A 16,749-nucleotide genomic window follows, 5' to 3' on the forward strand; every position below is an offset into this window, starting at 1 on the left:
CGTCGGGCACGGTCCCCGTGCTCTTCTGCTTCTCGGTCTTCGCGCGGCCCTCGTCCGTGCCGCACGGCGCGGGCTACGAGCTGCTCATCCAGAAGTTCCTCAGCCTGTACGGCGACCAGATAGACATGCACCGCAAATTCGTAGTGCAGCTCTTCGCGGAAGAGTGGGGCCAGTACGTGGACCTGCCCAAGGGCTTCGCGGTGAGCGAGCGCTGCAAGGTGCGCCTCGTGCCGCTGCAGATCCAGGTGGGTCCCGCCGGAGGGCCGCGCGCCCAGCTTCTGCTCCAGGTCCCCGCGCGTCCGTGTCTCCGCCCCCGCCGCGCTCCTCAGGTGCCCCGCGCCGCCCTGGCGCCGGGCCCTGCGCGCCTCGCCGGCTTGGAAGGGCTGTGCGGCGATCGCAGTCCTCGGGGACCGCTCGGAGAAGGGGCCAGTCGTGCGGTGACGGCCGGCAGCTGTCCGCCCCCGAGGCGGGGGCGGGGGCTCCCCAGCGGGTCGCGGCGCGCGCGAACGCCCCCACGTGTGTGGTCCTCCGCCGTCCGCATCCGCTTTGTGTGCCTGGAGCAAGTCCAGCCGCCTGCGTAACGAAGGGCTGTGCGGTACTAGCTGATTTTATTTGGGGGTGATGCCCAATGGGGTAAAGAGTTGATGCAGAGTATTTGGCCTTAGGGTTTGTTACCCGGAGTTGTGTTTACCACTTGCGGCAACACAAACTTTGGGAGTCAGACCTTTCCCCCTCCCCAGCTTTCAGTTTCTTGAGCTTAATCTTCCCCTAACATTAAGCGAAATAATCATTTGCGTAGCCTCTTCTTGGTAACTGGCTGCCGAATCTGTTGATTACATATGCGTCGCCTACGTTGAAAAAGTCATTTGACTCTAGGACTCTAATACCTTTTAATTATCGAACTTTTGCTAGACCACGATTTTCTGGCTGAGAAAGTTGTTGCACCTGAGGATTATTTTATACTTTTTTTTTTTTTTTTTAAAGAGGTGCCCCAATACCATGCGGGGCTGTCTCCTGTCCTTTTTAGGCTCAGAGGATTCACTGGAGGATTTTTATTTTTGAAAAGAAAGAACGTAAGGTATATTTTAGATACTACACTATCCACATTTTTTTCTTTAGTTGAGAAACGGTTAAGCTATTTCTTCTGAAGACCAAACTGAAATGTGGGATTCAGGCTTAGAAGGAATTTTAATATTCAAATGTCATATTCTTAAGATTGCTTTCTAGATTTTTTTTTCCAGCTGTATTCGGCTGCAGAATTGGTCTTGTGTGCTATGACACCACCCATGCCAGAAGCTTCCAAAGCAGGTACTTTTAACCTGGATAAATTCCTTATGTTCAAAGGACAAAGGCCATGAGATTCTACTGTCTATTCCTGGAGATCCTACAGGGATATCTCTGATCCCCCAGAATTTGTCCGGCTGTCGATAGGGAAATGGTGGTTTGTAGGTGTTCATAATACTCCCCCGCTTTTATGTCTTCAGGAGTTTTTGTGGCTGACACCTCTTTGCAACCTTCCTTGTCAGTGTAGTTAGATAATTGCTGCCAAAATACCCAAGAAGTTGAATGCACCTTTGATAAATCCATTAATAAAGGCCAGAATCCACATACCAACTGAGGAGATCTGGAGCGATCCTGAGGATGCTGACTTCTTTCTGATGCATTTCCTGTAGCCTTTCTCCCCCAGATAAGATTTTTTTTATTTTGAAAAATTCAAGGCTCAGGTCTGCCGACTCTTTTTAATTAAACATGTGTGTACCTGAAACATCCTGGACATTCTCAAAAGGCATTATATAATTCAGGTCACTTGTGGCTTTTGAAATATTTTGCGTGGTGCAGGACACAACATAATTTTTTTGGTGGTGATGTTTAAAATAAAAATTATAATAGCAGAACTCTGTTCCATCTTTTAAAAAATGTTATTTATACCTCACTAAATAGTCCAAGAATTCCTAAGCCTCTGTTATATAATACTTTATATATTTCAAAGTTGTAAAAAATGTTTATTTTATATTATCTCATTTTAGTAATGATAATACTTTGACTTCTTCTGCTGGGTCCCTCCCCTAGCCTAAAAATAATGTGGAAGGACACACACCTCATCTATATCCATAAACCTATTCTGAAGCCTGTTTTTATGTATATGAGAAGATCTACACACACACATATGTGTATTTATGTCTGTGTATACTCAGAAGTGAAGGGGAAGATATTTCTTTTCATGATGTTTTGTTACATGTTTTTGGAACCTAGCTGTATAATTCTAAGGACGTGGATGTTTTGTAGCTAAATGAGACCATAGAGTTCATGACACAAACATTTGAGTGGCAGTATTAAGTGCCTGGCACAATGAAAGCAAACATGGATAAGACCCAATTCTTGTTCCTTACCTGATACTGTAACTCTCACTTTGCAAGAGAGCAGAACGGATGGTAAATTTCCCAAGACTCCAAGGTAATGGTGGAGCCGGCAGAGCTGGGAAGGGCCTTCCTCTAGCTGAGCATAGCATTCATCTTTTCTTTTTGTGCTTAATGAAAACATCAAGCAGCATAGAAGACAGGCCACAGACTTGGGCTTGTAATATCATTTGTTTTCCTGGTGTTCACTGCTCTTTGTTGTCGATGCCTGTCGCTTAGGAAGATTCAAGATGGCCCATCATTGAGGCCTTGCTACTGGGCATAGCAGACCCCTTCTCCCAGAGGCAGGGGCCAGAGAGCATAAGTTTGGCCACATGTAGTCCACTGCTTAAATAATGGAACTTGTTGTTTTCCTGAACACAGACCTTAGAGCCTCTAGGTTCCTGGCTCACGTACTGTATATTCTAGAATATATTCTTAATTTACATAGGGGCGGGACTTTGCTTTCATGCTTGTCTGACTGCTACTGCTGTTGACTTTGTAAAACACCATGGTCGTTTGTGCCATACTGTCTGCGCCCCGGTGGGTTACGCTGTTCTGTGGGGACTGATCTTTGAGACTCCTGTTGCCAGTGTTGGACTTAGGAGTGTCTTTGTCTATGAAATGTTCTGTCAAAGTGACTGAGTGTCCGCTGACAGCTCAGGTAGCTGAAGTCAGCTCGTGTTTCAGGCATGGTTTATGTGTCTTGTGCTTTGTCAGAATGCTTGAAGTCTCAGGGAAATTTTGAGACACAGAGGAAGAAATATAAATGAGAGGATTATACGGTGGGAATTTAGGTCATTTTATAATTTACGGGTTTTAATTTTTCAAAAGGTGTTTCCCAGGTTCTAACTAACGGGAACATTGAACCCTGGAAACGCCTGTAAATTTGATATCATACCACCAGCACTTTATTTTCCAGCTTGTCACCAGGGAAGGCAGAGCCCAAAGGAAGAGGGGAAGAAATGGACATTTTAAGGAGGATGCCAGTGAGGCCACTTTGCCTCTGTACCTAGGAGGGAGGCCCTGACAGCTTTGTGTGGGCAGGAGATCAGGGCTTCCCTGGGAAGGTTATCTTGACCTTTCCTGAGATGGTTAATTGGGAGGGGATTTGACTCCAGCTTTCACGTTCTTGAAGGCTTATTACTACTATTACTATTTTTAACAGGGGGCATGGACATTTTCTAGCTAGAAGAGACCCCAGGGTTCGTGGTGGGAAGGGAGAGAAGGCAGGGTTTAGAAAGAAGAGGGAAAAGGGGAGCCTGGGTAGCTCAGTCCATTAAGCGACTTCAACTCAGGTCATGATCTCACGGTTCGTGGGTTCGAGTCCCACGTGGGGCTCTGTGCTGACAGCCAGCTTGGAGTCTGGAGCCTTCTTCCAATTCTGTGTCTCCTTCTCTCTCTGACCTTCCCCTGCTCATGCTGTCTCTCTCTCTCAAAAATAAATAAAACATAGAAAGAAAGGAAGGAAGGAAGAAAGGTGAGGGAAACGAATCCGTACCCCCTTGAGCCTCCTGGGTTTGAAGGTGGTGATTTTTGATTACAAAACCTTTGCTGTGGGAGCATGTAGGAGGAGCAGATAGATAATAACGCTGAGATAATGTTGAGAAGCAGAGAAGAGGAAGAGGCCTGACAGATCTCTGGGAGGTGAGCAGTGTCGGGGCACCGAGAGTTAACAGCTGGATCTTGAGGGTGCGGTTTGCCTCAACCCCATCGGTTACATGGGGTTGTGTGTGTGTCATTTTCAAAAAAGTTAACATTTAACACTGTGGATTCCGCCCAAAGCATTGTATGCTTTTTGCCCCTTGTGGAGGTTACCTGTTTCAGAAAATACCATGTTTCAGAGTGGGAACTATGAATTTTTTGATCGAGTACATGCAGCTCATTGAATCCTTGACGAAGCCATCTGATGGAAATGCCCTTTGGTTGCTTTGTTAAGAAACTGCCATTTGAAAATGTCAATGATTTGTATCATTTCACGTAACTGAATTTAGTGAAATTGAGATTTGGTCTCAGATTCCAATGCCGCTGACAGCTCTGCCGTGTAGGGAGCCTTGTAACCCCAGGAGAATCCCATCATTGAAATCCGTTTTAAGGGAGTCAGTCCTGGAGGAAGGCCTTACTGTACTGTGGTAATCACATGTGCTTAGAAATACTGCTCAGTGAAATAATGATACTCCGTACCCCTTTGGACTCTCTCCCAGGCACATCATGCCTATTGTGTGACTATAATAGACTACCACAGTTTTTAACACATCACATTTACAATTCCAAACTTTTTTTTGAGAGAGAGAGAGTAGGTGAGGGAGGCAGAGAGAGAATCTCACACAGGTTCATTCCTTAGCAAAGAGCCTGATGTGGAGCTCAATCCCACGACCCAGGGATCATGACCTGAGCTGAAAGCAAGAGTCAGATGCTCAACTGACTGAGCCACTAAGGAGCCCCTACAATTCTAAACTTTAATCATTCCTAAAGATATAGTTTACACACTGTAGTAGTTGACCTTGGAAGACTGCTCTAACAGTGCTGCAACTGAGTGGCTTACACAACAGAAATCTGTTTCTACACAGTCCTGGAGACTAGTTATGAGGGTTGACTCCTTCTGAGGGCTGTGAGGGAGAATCTCTTCCATGCTTCTTTTCTGGCTCTTGGTGGTTTGCTGACAATCTTTGGCATTGCTTGGCTTATAGACCTGTTACCTTAATCTCTGCCTTCAATTGCAAGGTCTTCTCTGTCCAAATTCCCACCCCCTCCTTTTTTTTAATGTTTTATTTATTTTTGAGAGAGACAGCGACAGAGCGTAAGTGGGTGAGGAGCAGAGAGAGAGGGAGGCACAGAATCCAAAGCAGGCCCAGAGCTGAGGCACAGAGCCTGACACAGGGCTCAAACCCAAAAACCATGATATCATGACCTGAGCTGATGTAGGAGGCTTAACTGACTGAGCCACCCAGGCCCCCCCCCTTTAAAAAAATTGTTTTTTAATATTGATTTTTGAGAGAGAGATACACAGAGTGCAAGCAGGGGAGAGAGAGGGAGACATAGAATCTGAAGCAGGTTCCAGGCTCTGAGCTGTCAGCACAGAGTCCAGGTGGGGCTCAAACTCATGAATGGTGAGATCATGACCTGACCTGAATGAAGTAAGATGCTTAACCAACTGAGGCATCCAGGTGCCCCATCAAATTTCGCCCTTTTTATAGGGATGGTAGTCATGTTGGGTTAGGTACTCACCCTTCTCTGGTTTAACTTCATCTTGACTAGTTAGATTTTCAATGATTCTCGTTCCAAATAGGGTTACTTTTTGAGGTACTGGGGGTTAGGAATTCAACATATGAGTTTTGAGGGACACAATTCAACATACAACACTCACCATGTATTGCTTTATGGAAGAACAGAACTGGTGCACAGAGCGTCCCTCCACAAGGCCAGCCTCCCTGTATGTGCCTGTCCTGAGTAACCTGGGGCACTTAGCATGAGAGGTTCAGGTTCCTTGCACATGTGCAGCCATTGTGCGAAAATGGTCAGAACACCTGTAGTAGTGAAGAGGGGAAAATACTGTCATGAGAATGGTAATAATGTACTTGGAGGCGAAAAGTTTTTTGACTATGAAATCTAAGGTCAAGTATCAGCTATGACACTTTTTTTTTAATGTTTCATTTATTTTTGAGAGAGAGAGAGAGAGAGAAAGCGTGAGCAGGGGAGGGTCAGAGAGAGAGAGAGACACAGAATCTGAAACAGGCTCCAAGCTCTGAGCTGTCAGCACAGAGCCCAACGCGGGGCTCGAACCCGTGAACATGAGATCATGACCTGAGCGAAAGTCGGCTCAACCAACTGAGCCACCCAGGTGCCCCTGACAGTTCTTAACAAAATAGACCAAATAAATAAATAAATAAAATGGACAACAATTTATATTAGAACATTTTTTGAGGAAGCTATTGGCTTCGATCAATTTTTTTGTACTTAAATGTTTATTGAAATGTGTATTATCTGCATGTGTGTATGTAGGGGTGTTTGCAGATAGGTATAGGAAGGTGCGTATGTATATACACACGTATTTTCTTGTGTGAATTTTTCATGCTGCTTGAATATGCATTGATTTGTAATTGTATTTTACTTGTGATGGATGGCATTTGGCCAAGTCCACTTTTAATTTGCTATTCTGCAATTTATCTTCCCTGATCCATTCCTGGATTCTAATTATTTAGTTATCTTGTCTTCTTAGACCCCCGTGAAAGTTTCTCAGACTTGTCCTGTTTTTGATGTCATTGACAATTTTGAGGCATATTGGTCACGTATTTTGGTAGAATGTACCTCAGTTTTGGTTTATCTGATGTTTTTCTAAAGATTAAAATGGGATTTTGAGAGCCAGATCATCAAGATTGTTCTCATCAAGTTTTATCATATATACTATCAATGTGACATCACAGCTGTCTTTTCCACTGTAAAGTCACCATACTGCCTCTATATTCTGCTTTGAGTAAGCAGATTACTCAGTGCAGGCCATGTCCAAGCAGGTGTCAGGAGTTAAAGTCTGGATTACTGAGAGGAGGCGATCTGGGCATTTTTGAATAACTAAAGTATAATCCGTCATCGCTGCATAATATGTCTTGCCGATTACCTCTCTGGTTTCTCTCTGAGTTGCTGAAGGCCTGTAGATAAGTTCCTGCACTAGAAGGATTTTGCAAGGTGGTGAGGATTTTATGGCTGCATCTTCTGACGTCCCCAGTCTGTGACTACTATGACATACATCTGTTGTAGTTCCTTACCTGGAGCAGGATACCTCACCATCTGAAGGGAGATGTAGGGAAGCACCAGGTAACAGAAACCCCAGGAGACCACAACCCTCAATATTTAGGATTTCTGTGTATGTAAGGTTTTATTCCTTTAAATATCCCAGTATTGGATATTTTGACCATTTTAATATTGTGGTCCTGAGGTATTATATAATTTCACATTTTCTGAGTGAGCCTGCTATAAAATGATCCTGTCCTAGTTTATAAGTTATATACATACAGTTACGCCTCCACTAGAAGTCTAGAGTGTGGAACTAGTTGAGTTTTGATCTGCTTTTATTGTATTTTGAATCTTTTCTCTGTCACCTATCATTTCTTGCTGATACCAGTTTGCCTGTCTCCAGCACTTCTCCTTTCTGATCTGCTGTTTATGACCTTCTGTGAATTTAGCGTGTGCACAGCTCACTGTGTTAGGAGTGTACACAGAGTTCATCCATTATCTGAGATGAGACCTGTGAGCTGGAGATATAGCAGGTACGAGCTCTAAGGATGATAGTGCGTGGCCATCCAGCACGCTTCAGCCCTTCCCCGTTTACTTGGCCTGCTTACTGCGTTCCCAGCCGTGGAATGGCAAGAATAGCTGACTTGCGTTGCTATAATTTGAAGCAGACCAATCACGGGTAAACTGCATTTCGTAGTGCGCCCTAAACACATTGTAGACGCCTAGGGACTCATTTGGATTTTGAACCCTTTTAGCCAAAATATAATTTTTACTGAGAATTTTCAAATACATACTCATATATAGTGATTGGTTTTTAAAATTGTGTCCTGAGTACTTCTGTATACATGATACTGCTTTGGAAGAGGACCAAAATGGAGGCATGACACCTGCATTAAAAAGTGAAGTACGCGAACAGTTAAAGATAGAATATATAATTTAAGATGCTTGAATATTTGTTTTAACCAGACTTTATTGCCAAAATAGGAAAACCCTGTACATAATGTTAAAGCTACAGATGCCACACACGTCCCACTCTACCCTTGGTGTTGCTCATCTATTGCGTTCACACCAACGGAAGGTTGATGCCAGGATTCCTCAGACCAGCACATAGATAATAAAGTACAAAGTCACTAGGACGGTCATACTAAGGATAAAAGGTTTCTTTTAATGATTCATTTAATTCCTAGAGCATTTGTTTCCTGAGAGTGTGCCCTGTGCACTGGCACCAGGGCAGGGTCTAGGGCCAGGCTGGTGGGGAAGCCGCACCAGGTGATTGGGACAGTTTCCTCTATAGAGGAAATTATTGACAGGTATTATCCATGGGTGGTTTTAGGGGAAAACAGGGTAACTAGAGGCGAGACTTAAGCAGTGGCTAATTAGAGGAGGGGTATGGGTTCATTCAAGACCAGGCTGCTTTTGGGGAGCCTGGATGGCTCAGTCGGTTAAGCATCTGACTTTGGCTCAGGTCATGATCTCACGGTTTGTGGGTTCGAGCCCCACGTCGGGCTCTGTGCTGACACCTAGCTCAGAGCCTAGAGACTGTTTCGGATTCTGTGTCTCCCTCTCTCTCTGACCCTCCCCTGCTCATGCTGTGTCTCTCTCTCTCAGAAATAAATAAAAAAACATTAAAAATTAAAAAAAAAAAAAAAAAAAGACCAGGCTGCTTCCTTTGTATATGTGTTCTCTCAAATGAGGGAAGGTAGGAAGGAAAGAAGCGTGGGCCTTGAAGAATCCATGAGTGACATTAAATTCTTACATTTAACAGTCATTTTTACTTTTTGGTAAATCCGTATTGGGCCCAAGTTGTAGCCCAAGCCCTTAACAGTAATTAATATAAAGCTTGGTAATATAATACCTGCTTTTAACCTTAATTCGTTAACTTCCTGATTGTGATGAATATTTTTTTAAGAATGTGGATGTCACCTTTATGGCTGTCTATTTAACGGTGGTGATGTGTTTGGCATCAATTTATTGCATTTCTTTTTTGAACTCCCAAGAAGTTATTCCTGAGAACAGCATCTTAATATTTCTTTGTTTATGACAGCAGCAAGTCTGGAGTTTTTTGGGGTTTTTTTTAAGTTTGTTTATTATTTTGGGGAGAGGGGCAGCAAAAGGGGGAAGGCAGAGAATCCCAAGTAGGCTCGTCATTCTCAGTGCTCAGCCCAATGTGAGGCTCTAGCTCATGAACCAAAAAGAAGAGATCATGAGTCTAGCACTTAACTGTCTGAGCCACCCATGGAGCCCCATGGATTTCTGTTTTGTTTTGTCTTTTTTTTTTTTAGTTTTATGTTCTGTAGTATCTGCTACAGATTGTTTTCAATGTTACTTTTCATACTTGTAAGCATTGCATGCATCAAATTTAAGATGTTTACTATTGTAACGGTTTTTTCCAATAAAAGCAGTGCATATTTTTATTATTTATTATTTTACTTATTTAGTGTGGTGTTAGAGATCGTGGAGGAGGGACAGAGGGAGAGAGTAACAGAGAGAATCTTTTTTTTTTTTAATGTTTTTTATTTATTTCTAGGAGAGAGAGAGAGAGACAGCGTGAGCAGGGGAGGGTCAGAGAGAGAGGGAGTCACAGACTCCGAAACAGGCTCCAGGCTCTGAGCTGGCTGTCAGCACAGAGCCCGAGGCGGGGCTCGAACCCATGAACCGCGAGATCATGACCTAAGCGAAAGTCGGATGCTTAGCCGACTAAGCCACCCAGGCACCCCTAACAGAGAGAATCTTAAGCAGGCTCCATGCTCAGTCCTGACCCAACTGTGGGGCACCATCTCACAACTGTGAGATCATGACCTGAGCTGAAATCAAGAGTCTGACGCTTGAGCCACTCAGGCGCCCCAGTACATATTTTAAAATATCATTGGGAAGGGTTTTTAAATAGCATTTGGAGAATATAAGAAAACCATAAAGAAAAAAAAATATTACCAACACCCGTTAAAACAGCTAATGATAAAATATATAATTTAAATGCTTGAATATTTATTTTAATCAGACTTTATTGGCAGAGTAGGAAAACCCTGTACCTCATGTTCAAACTACAGATAGCACACCTATTCTGCCATGACCTTGGTGTTCCATGTCTGTAGAGATCACACCAAAGGAAGGTTGATGCCAGGGTTCCTCAGACCAGCACATAGATAATAAAGTAGGAAGTCACTAGAACAGTCATATCACTAAGGATAAAAGTAGTATTGGGGCCCCTGGGTGCTTAGTCGGTTGGCTTCTGACTTCGGGTCAGGTCATGATCTCACGGTTCTTGGGTTCAAGCCCCGCATCAGGCTCTGTGCTGACAGCTAGCTCAGAGCCTGGAGCCTCTTTCGGATTCTGTGTCTCCCTCCCTCCCTCTCTCTCTGATCCTTCCCTGTTCATTCTCTCTCTCTCTCTCTCTCTCTCTCTCTCTCTGAAATAAATAAAACATTAAAAAATTTTTTTAAACAGTGGTATCTAATTTTTAATACTCATATATTTGTTTCTCCTTGTTAATATGTTGACATATTTGCTTCTGCCTTCTATTTGTATTTTTACATTATTGAAATACTATTGAACTGTGCTCTCTTTTTAAGACTGACAGTAGATTATGAGCATTTCTTTTTAGATGGCTCAAAGTTTTTGAAAACTTATTTGCATATATTATTTTGGCTGTCTAAAAAAAACGTTTTATCATGTGAATGTGTTAAAATTTGTGTAGTCATTTCTGTATTGTTGGTCCTTGGTTTATTTCTAATTTTCACTATTGAAAGCAATTCAGTGAATGTCTTTGTGCATATTTTTTTTTCTTTTTTTTTGTAATTCAACTCATTTCTTAGGGATAATAGTTGTAGAAGTGACTTACTGGGTCAAACAGTAGGAACACTTTTCTCCTTTATTGACCTCCACTGAAAACAAATGTCGTTGTATAACGAGTGCTAAATCATTCTTTTTTCTTTTTTTTCTCAGCTCACCACCCTGGGAAATCTTACACCTTCAAGCACTGTGTTTTTCTGCTGTGATATGCAGGAACGATTCAGACCAGCCATCAAATATTTTGGGGACATTATTAGTGTGGGACAGAGATTGGTATGTTTGCTTGTTTATTTTTTTCCGGTTTGCAGAAGCATGATATACATTTATATATGTACAAATAGTATATTGCTAATTATCTTTGTTTGTTTTTTCCAGTTACAAGGGGCCCGGATGTTAGGAATTCCAGTTATTGTAACAGAACAGTACCCTAAAGGTCTTGGAAGCACTGTTCAAGAAATTGATTTAACAGGCGTAAAATTGGTACTTCCCAAGACCAAGTTTTCAATGGTATTACCAGAAGTAGAAGCAGCATTAGCCGAGATTCCTGGAGTCAGGAGTGTTGTGTTATTTGGAGTAGAAGTAAGTACCTGTTGTTATGCTTTGCGTACAATATCATTTGTAAAAAACTTGCTATGTCCACAGGGCAATTTTGTATAGAGACTATGTGGTGGGTGGTAGTAATGATGAGAAATAGCCATCATTGATTAAGTCTCGACTAACTGTGTGCATGGCAGTGATCTGCATCTGTTTGTTCATTAAACACTGCCCAGTGACTTTCCGAGCCAATTAAGCACTTTTAGTCTCCCCCTGTTATAGATGAGGAAACTAAAATAGAGATGTACATCTCGCCCAGGGTCATATGGCTGGTTATGGGATGGAGTTGAATTTGAATGTGGGTTGATTGATTATTGCGCCTTTACTTTAAACTACTTTTGGAGCACATTTTCATTAAAGGCATTATTTTTATTTATGTGTTGTAGGATTTCACCTTGGTCATGTTTTTGCCGTAGAAAAACCTTAGAAGTCATGTATTTCATTGTCCTTCACGCTTAATCACTTACATACCTTTTTAGAGGAACAGAATACCCATAGATTCCTAATGATGATTAACATGATTTTTTGATCTTGTTTTTGGATATATATAAACAGAATGCATGTATTTATTCATAGTATTTAAACAACTATTGAATTAAATTAAAAAATTATGAACACTATAAAAACAGTAGAGTCCAAATAGTGTTACTTTAATATACCTATGATGTGTTGATGGTAGGATTTATACAGTAGGTTTTAAGGTGTAGCCTAGGGTTTAGATATACATTAAATATTTCTGTATTTTGACTTTAAAAATGACCATACAGAGGAAGCTTGTTTGTATTAATGTCATGCCAAATACTGTTGCTGACTTTTGCACTTTTTTTTGCTCATTCAACATTGTTCTACCTCATGCCTAATCAAAATCATCTTTGAACAGTCCCACAGTGCTAATTTTAATGAACTGTCAGTTGATAATTTTCCAAAGCTCACTTGTCATGTGCACACAAGGTTGGCATCCTGGTATTACTGAAATGTGCTTTCACTGCTTATATAACCCAGGTATTGTTGGGACATGTTTTTACTCTGTATTCTCTGCTAATGAATTGTTACATGTTAGTACCTAAAAAATGGACTCTGTATACTACATCTGCTTGTGCTGTATACTGGATATTTTTTGCCTTTGTCATTTGTTATTTTTAACTTGGCCTACCTTTACTACTGAGTACCCAGTAACAACTTAGTTTTTCTACTTGTTTCTCAATATGCAGGACTGCTGACTCATTCTTTGTGTTAGGCACTCCCTGCAAGTTCAGAAATAAACCCGACTGTGAGTGGCATCAAAATGGAATGGTAGTATTCAGTCGTATGAAGGTCATCTAGATGACAGATGAAAATCTTTTAAAAAAAATTCTCACAGAGCTCTAAGAATATGTTCAAGTTCCTAGTATGAAGAAGCCTGATGTAATCCAATTCCTGACTTTACAATGAGGAAACCAAAGCCGAGATTCTGTTATTCTCAAGAGCAAGCACCTAGCAAGTTAGAAACAAATCTAGATGTAGGACAAGGTTGTGAGAGCTGTAGTGTTCTTTCTGCTTTATCATTGTGTCACACATTTGTAAAATGCTTTACCGCATTTTTACATATGATTTTTTACTTTCTTCCCAGACTCACGTGTGCATCCAGCAAACAGCTCTGGAGCTAGTTGGCCGAGGTATTGAGGTTCATATTGTTGCAGATGCCACCTCGTCGAGAAGCATGATGGACCGGATGTTTGCTCTTGAGGTAATTGTCCTGGCTTTAAAATAAATAATTGGTCAAATTTTCCAAATTAATTTGAAGAGTGGTGAAGAGTTCCCAACAACGAAAGATTTACCTTTTCAGTTTGAATTTCATCTGACCATTATCAGACTCATGGACTTCCAGTAAGTCTGTGCTTGACTGTGCTGACTGACTTTTGAGGTGTTGCCACCATATTCTGTTTCAGATCTTCTGTGTCCTGAGCTCTGGAGTTCTAGTGATACCAAAAGCTCTTGCACATCTTTCATCTTAACTTTGTTAGAGTTTGATGTTTGATTCTAAGAAGTATTCAGTAAGCTTAGTCTGAGTCATTCAGCGATTTGCAAATCAAAAACAGCCCACCTTGGTTTAACTCCCCCTAAGATGTAGCCCAGACCTTGGGCGTGGTGGGCTGAAGCCCAATTCAGCTTCTTTTATGCTTTCTCACATGTGAATCTCTGGAACGAGGAGGTCTGTCACTGCCTGTGGACACCACTCACTCACACTGATTTTTGGCTGTCTGCACCAGAGTGTTAGCATGGACTGTAGTCAGCGAATCAGTGATGTTTTGCCGGTGTTGCTTAACAGTAGTCTTCCGTAAGCATTTTCTTTTCTAAGACTGTCGAGACGCAAACTACCACATAATCCTTTGAAACATTCACTCTTCCTGTGAATTGTTTTCTTTCTCTCTCTCTCATGCTTAATTCTAATTCTGCAGTAATTTTAGTGTAATGTCTAGGTGGATTGAGATGGCAAGTTCTTTAACTGATTATTTCTATTGAGAACAGGAAACACAGAATCTTTATTTTTATTAGATCCTCTAGTGTTCAGGCACAAGCTGGCCTTTGAACTACTTTCTCTGTTGGATTGCGAAATCATTTCTTTAGCTCAGAGTGTGCCCAAGGGTGAGGTAGGGCAAATGAGAGAGTCAGAGGGAAGAAAGGAGAAAAGTCAGTGCAGAGGGCTGATGCAGAGGCATCTGGGGAATTGGCAACAGCAGTTGTTTTAAGGCCCTGATTGGCCTTCCCTTCTCTAGGAAGGCCAAGGTCCAGAACTTTGAATATTAAAAACATCCAAAAAAAAAAAAAAACAAAACTCACTTCCTTATAAATAAATTGCAAAGACTTTTGTCACACATTCAAGTAAGTTTTTGAGACGTGTCTTTATTATGGTATTTATTACAGAAAATTATGCTTGTTTGCAGTTCTTTCTTCTCACAAGACTGAGAATAAAAACATTGTCAACATATTTACTCATTCCTTCAGAAGTAGTCTTGTCTCAGTGATGAGGAGTCCAAACACTGGAGGGATAATCCTGGTTTGAATATGGGTTCTGGCATTTTGTAAATCTGTGTCCAAGGACAGTTTAGCTAGTACATATGCCTCAGATTTCATACTGGTAAAATGGAAATAATAATAGCCACTACATGGCAGGATTTGGTGAGGATTAAATGAGATAATGTATTGATGCCATTTAGTATAGTGTCTGAGAATGGTAAACACTCACAGGTTAGCTGCTGCATTTATTTTTATTTTTATCATTTATAGTTGTCTCCATGAGGTTAGTCTTCTCTGAAGCATAGAAGCATTATATCAGCTTGTAAGACCCAGAAGGGACCAGTCCTGAGAAGTTCTCAGGAGAGAAGGAAAGAATCTCGTCTCAGTGGCTTTGGAAGAGGCAGATCCCTGCCTTGGGGTCCCGTGTGGAGGTTGAAAAGTTAAAAAAGAATCAGGTCAGCTGCTGATGGAGGAGGCATGCCACATTTCAGAATTTTTTCTTAATTCTATATGAGAGGTGTTGTAGTTTATACATAATTTATGGGGAGAAATGTTAGGTATCTTTTAACCTTTGACTTTGAAAGTTAAATAGCAATTGGGCCAGCACCCCTTCTCTGTTCCTTTATATATACAGAGCATGAGTGGGGGAGGGGCAGAGAGAGAGGGAGACACAGAATATGAAGCAGGCTCCAGGCTCTGAGCTGTCAGCACAGAGCCTGATGTGGGGCTTGAACTCAACAAACTATGAGATCATGACCTGAGCCAACATCGGACACTCAACCGCTTAACTGAGCCACCCATGCCCTCCTCTCTGTGCCTTTATTTATTTATTTATTTATTTTTAACCGTTTTATTTATTTCTAGGAGAGAGAGAGAGACAGCATGAGCAGGGGAGGGTCAGAGAGAGAGGGAGTCACAGACTCTGAAACAGGCTCCAGGCTCTGAGCTGGCAGTCAGCAGAGAGCCCGACACGGGGCTCGAACCCACGAACCGCGAGATCATGACCTAAGCGAAAGTCGGACGCTTAACCGACTAAGCCACCCAGGCGCCCCTCTGTGCCTTTAGAACACAACTACTTAAGGAATTCCTGAGATTCCCCCTTTTGCCCATTGAGATTATTATACTAAGACGATTTATAGTTACCGTTAATGAAACTTCTGTGCCAGGGTTTGTGTGTGGGGGCGTTATTCAACTAAATATTTTGAGCACCGGCCATATATCGGGCATCGTTTCTTTCAACTAATAATTGTAGAGTAAATGCACAATAAAATAGAAGAAAACCCTCTCTGGAACGTGATACCCTTGTATTTATGGAGGGTTGTTGGCGCTGGTTGGAGATGTACTGGATTTAGTCTTTGTTTTCCCCTTTGCCCTCCCTGAAGCGGTCATGGCCTTGTGCCCTTGCATTTTGAGGTGTGTGGATCAGAGTAATTTTCTTTTTCTGAGGCCTCTTTGTACTGGTTTTCAAAGTGTAGGGGATGAACTTAAGATGCCTATTCAGCCATATATCTGTGTACATTAAAGATGTGCAGTTTTAATTGCCCCTTGTTAACCCAGGCAAGAACGAGAGTTTGGGACCGACCAGGCTCATGCTGTTGTGCACAAACCTGCCTATGTCTGCACCACCTGCTGCTTTTCTCTCTCTGCTCTGGCACCTTTCACCTGGGGCTGGCAGTCTCCACGGGAAGGTGTGGGAGTCTGTTCTAACAACTTAGCACATTGCCGAGCCACACCGCCACTCACACAGCTTATTGGCTTGATTATTTTTGAATCCAGTCACTACTGGTCGTATCTCCATTTTGGAGCTAACTAATATTGTGAAGGTTTCAGTTGACTAATACGTGTTTGTGTGCTTCGAGCTTTCCAGCCCACTCCTGCCACCGTGACCCGACTCAGCATCACTGAGGATTGTTGGCCTGCGGTCAACCAGATCATGGTCAGCAGAGCACTAGAGAAAGCTGACCTGGAGTCATCTGATTTCTTCCTTCCATCTGGGAACAAAAAGTTCTCTGTCCTTCCTGCCTCACTTAGGAACTAGAAAGATAAACAAGGACTGACCTCTGTCGGCGCTTTTGAGTGTAAAGCACTTTCACAGACACTGAAAGTGTATAATTGGGATTCAGAGCAAATCACTGAAAGTCCACTGATTCAGCCTTGGGCAGTGAGGAAGGCTGGGCAGGGCCACCAGCTGGTGAGGGAGGGAGCTGCTTCTGAAGACATTCACACAGCTGCGCTGCCTCTA

General features: G+C 42.3%; 1 protein-coding gene across 1 annotated transcript in view; it reads left to right on the forward strand.

The window, feature by feature from the left end:
* The window catches only part of ISOC1 (isochorismatase domain containing 1), a 19,905-nt gene that overhangs the window by 464 nt on the left and 2,692 nt on the right, over positions 1–16,749 (forward strand). The window contains exons 2-5 of the mRNA XM_077768866.1: positions 5–245; positions 11,070–11,189; positions 11,292–11,495; positions 13,120–13,236. Coding sequence (XP_077624992.1) covers positions 5–245; positions 11,070–11,189; positions 11,292–11,495; positions 13,120–13,236 — 682 coding nt within the window. The remainder of the gene's footprint in view (positions 1–4; positions 246–11,069; positions 11,190–11,291; positions 11,496–13,119; positions 13,237–16,749) is intronic.

Source organism: Crocuta crocuta, unplaced genomic scaffold (assembly GCF_008692635.1).
Source record: "Crocuta crocuta isolate KB4526 unplaced genomic scaffold, BGI_CrCroc_1.0 scaffold64, whole genome shotgun sequence".
NCBI lineage: Eukaryota > Metazoa > Chordata > Mammalia > Carnivora > Hyaenidae > Crocuta > Crocuta crocuta.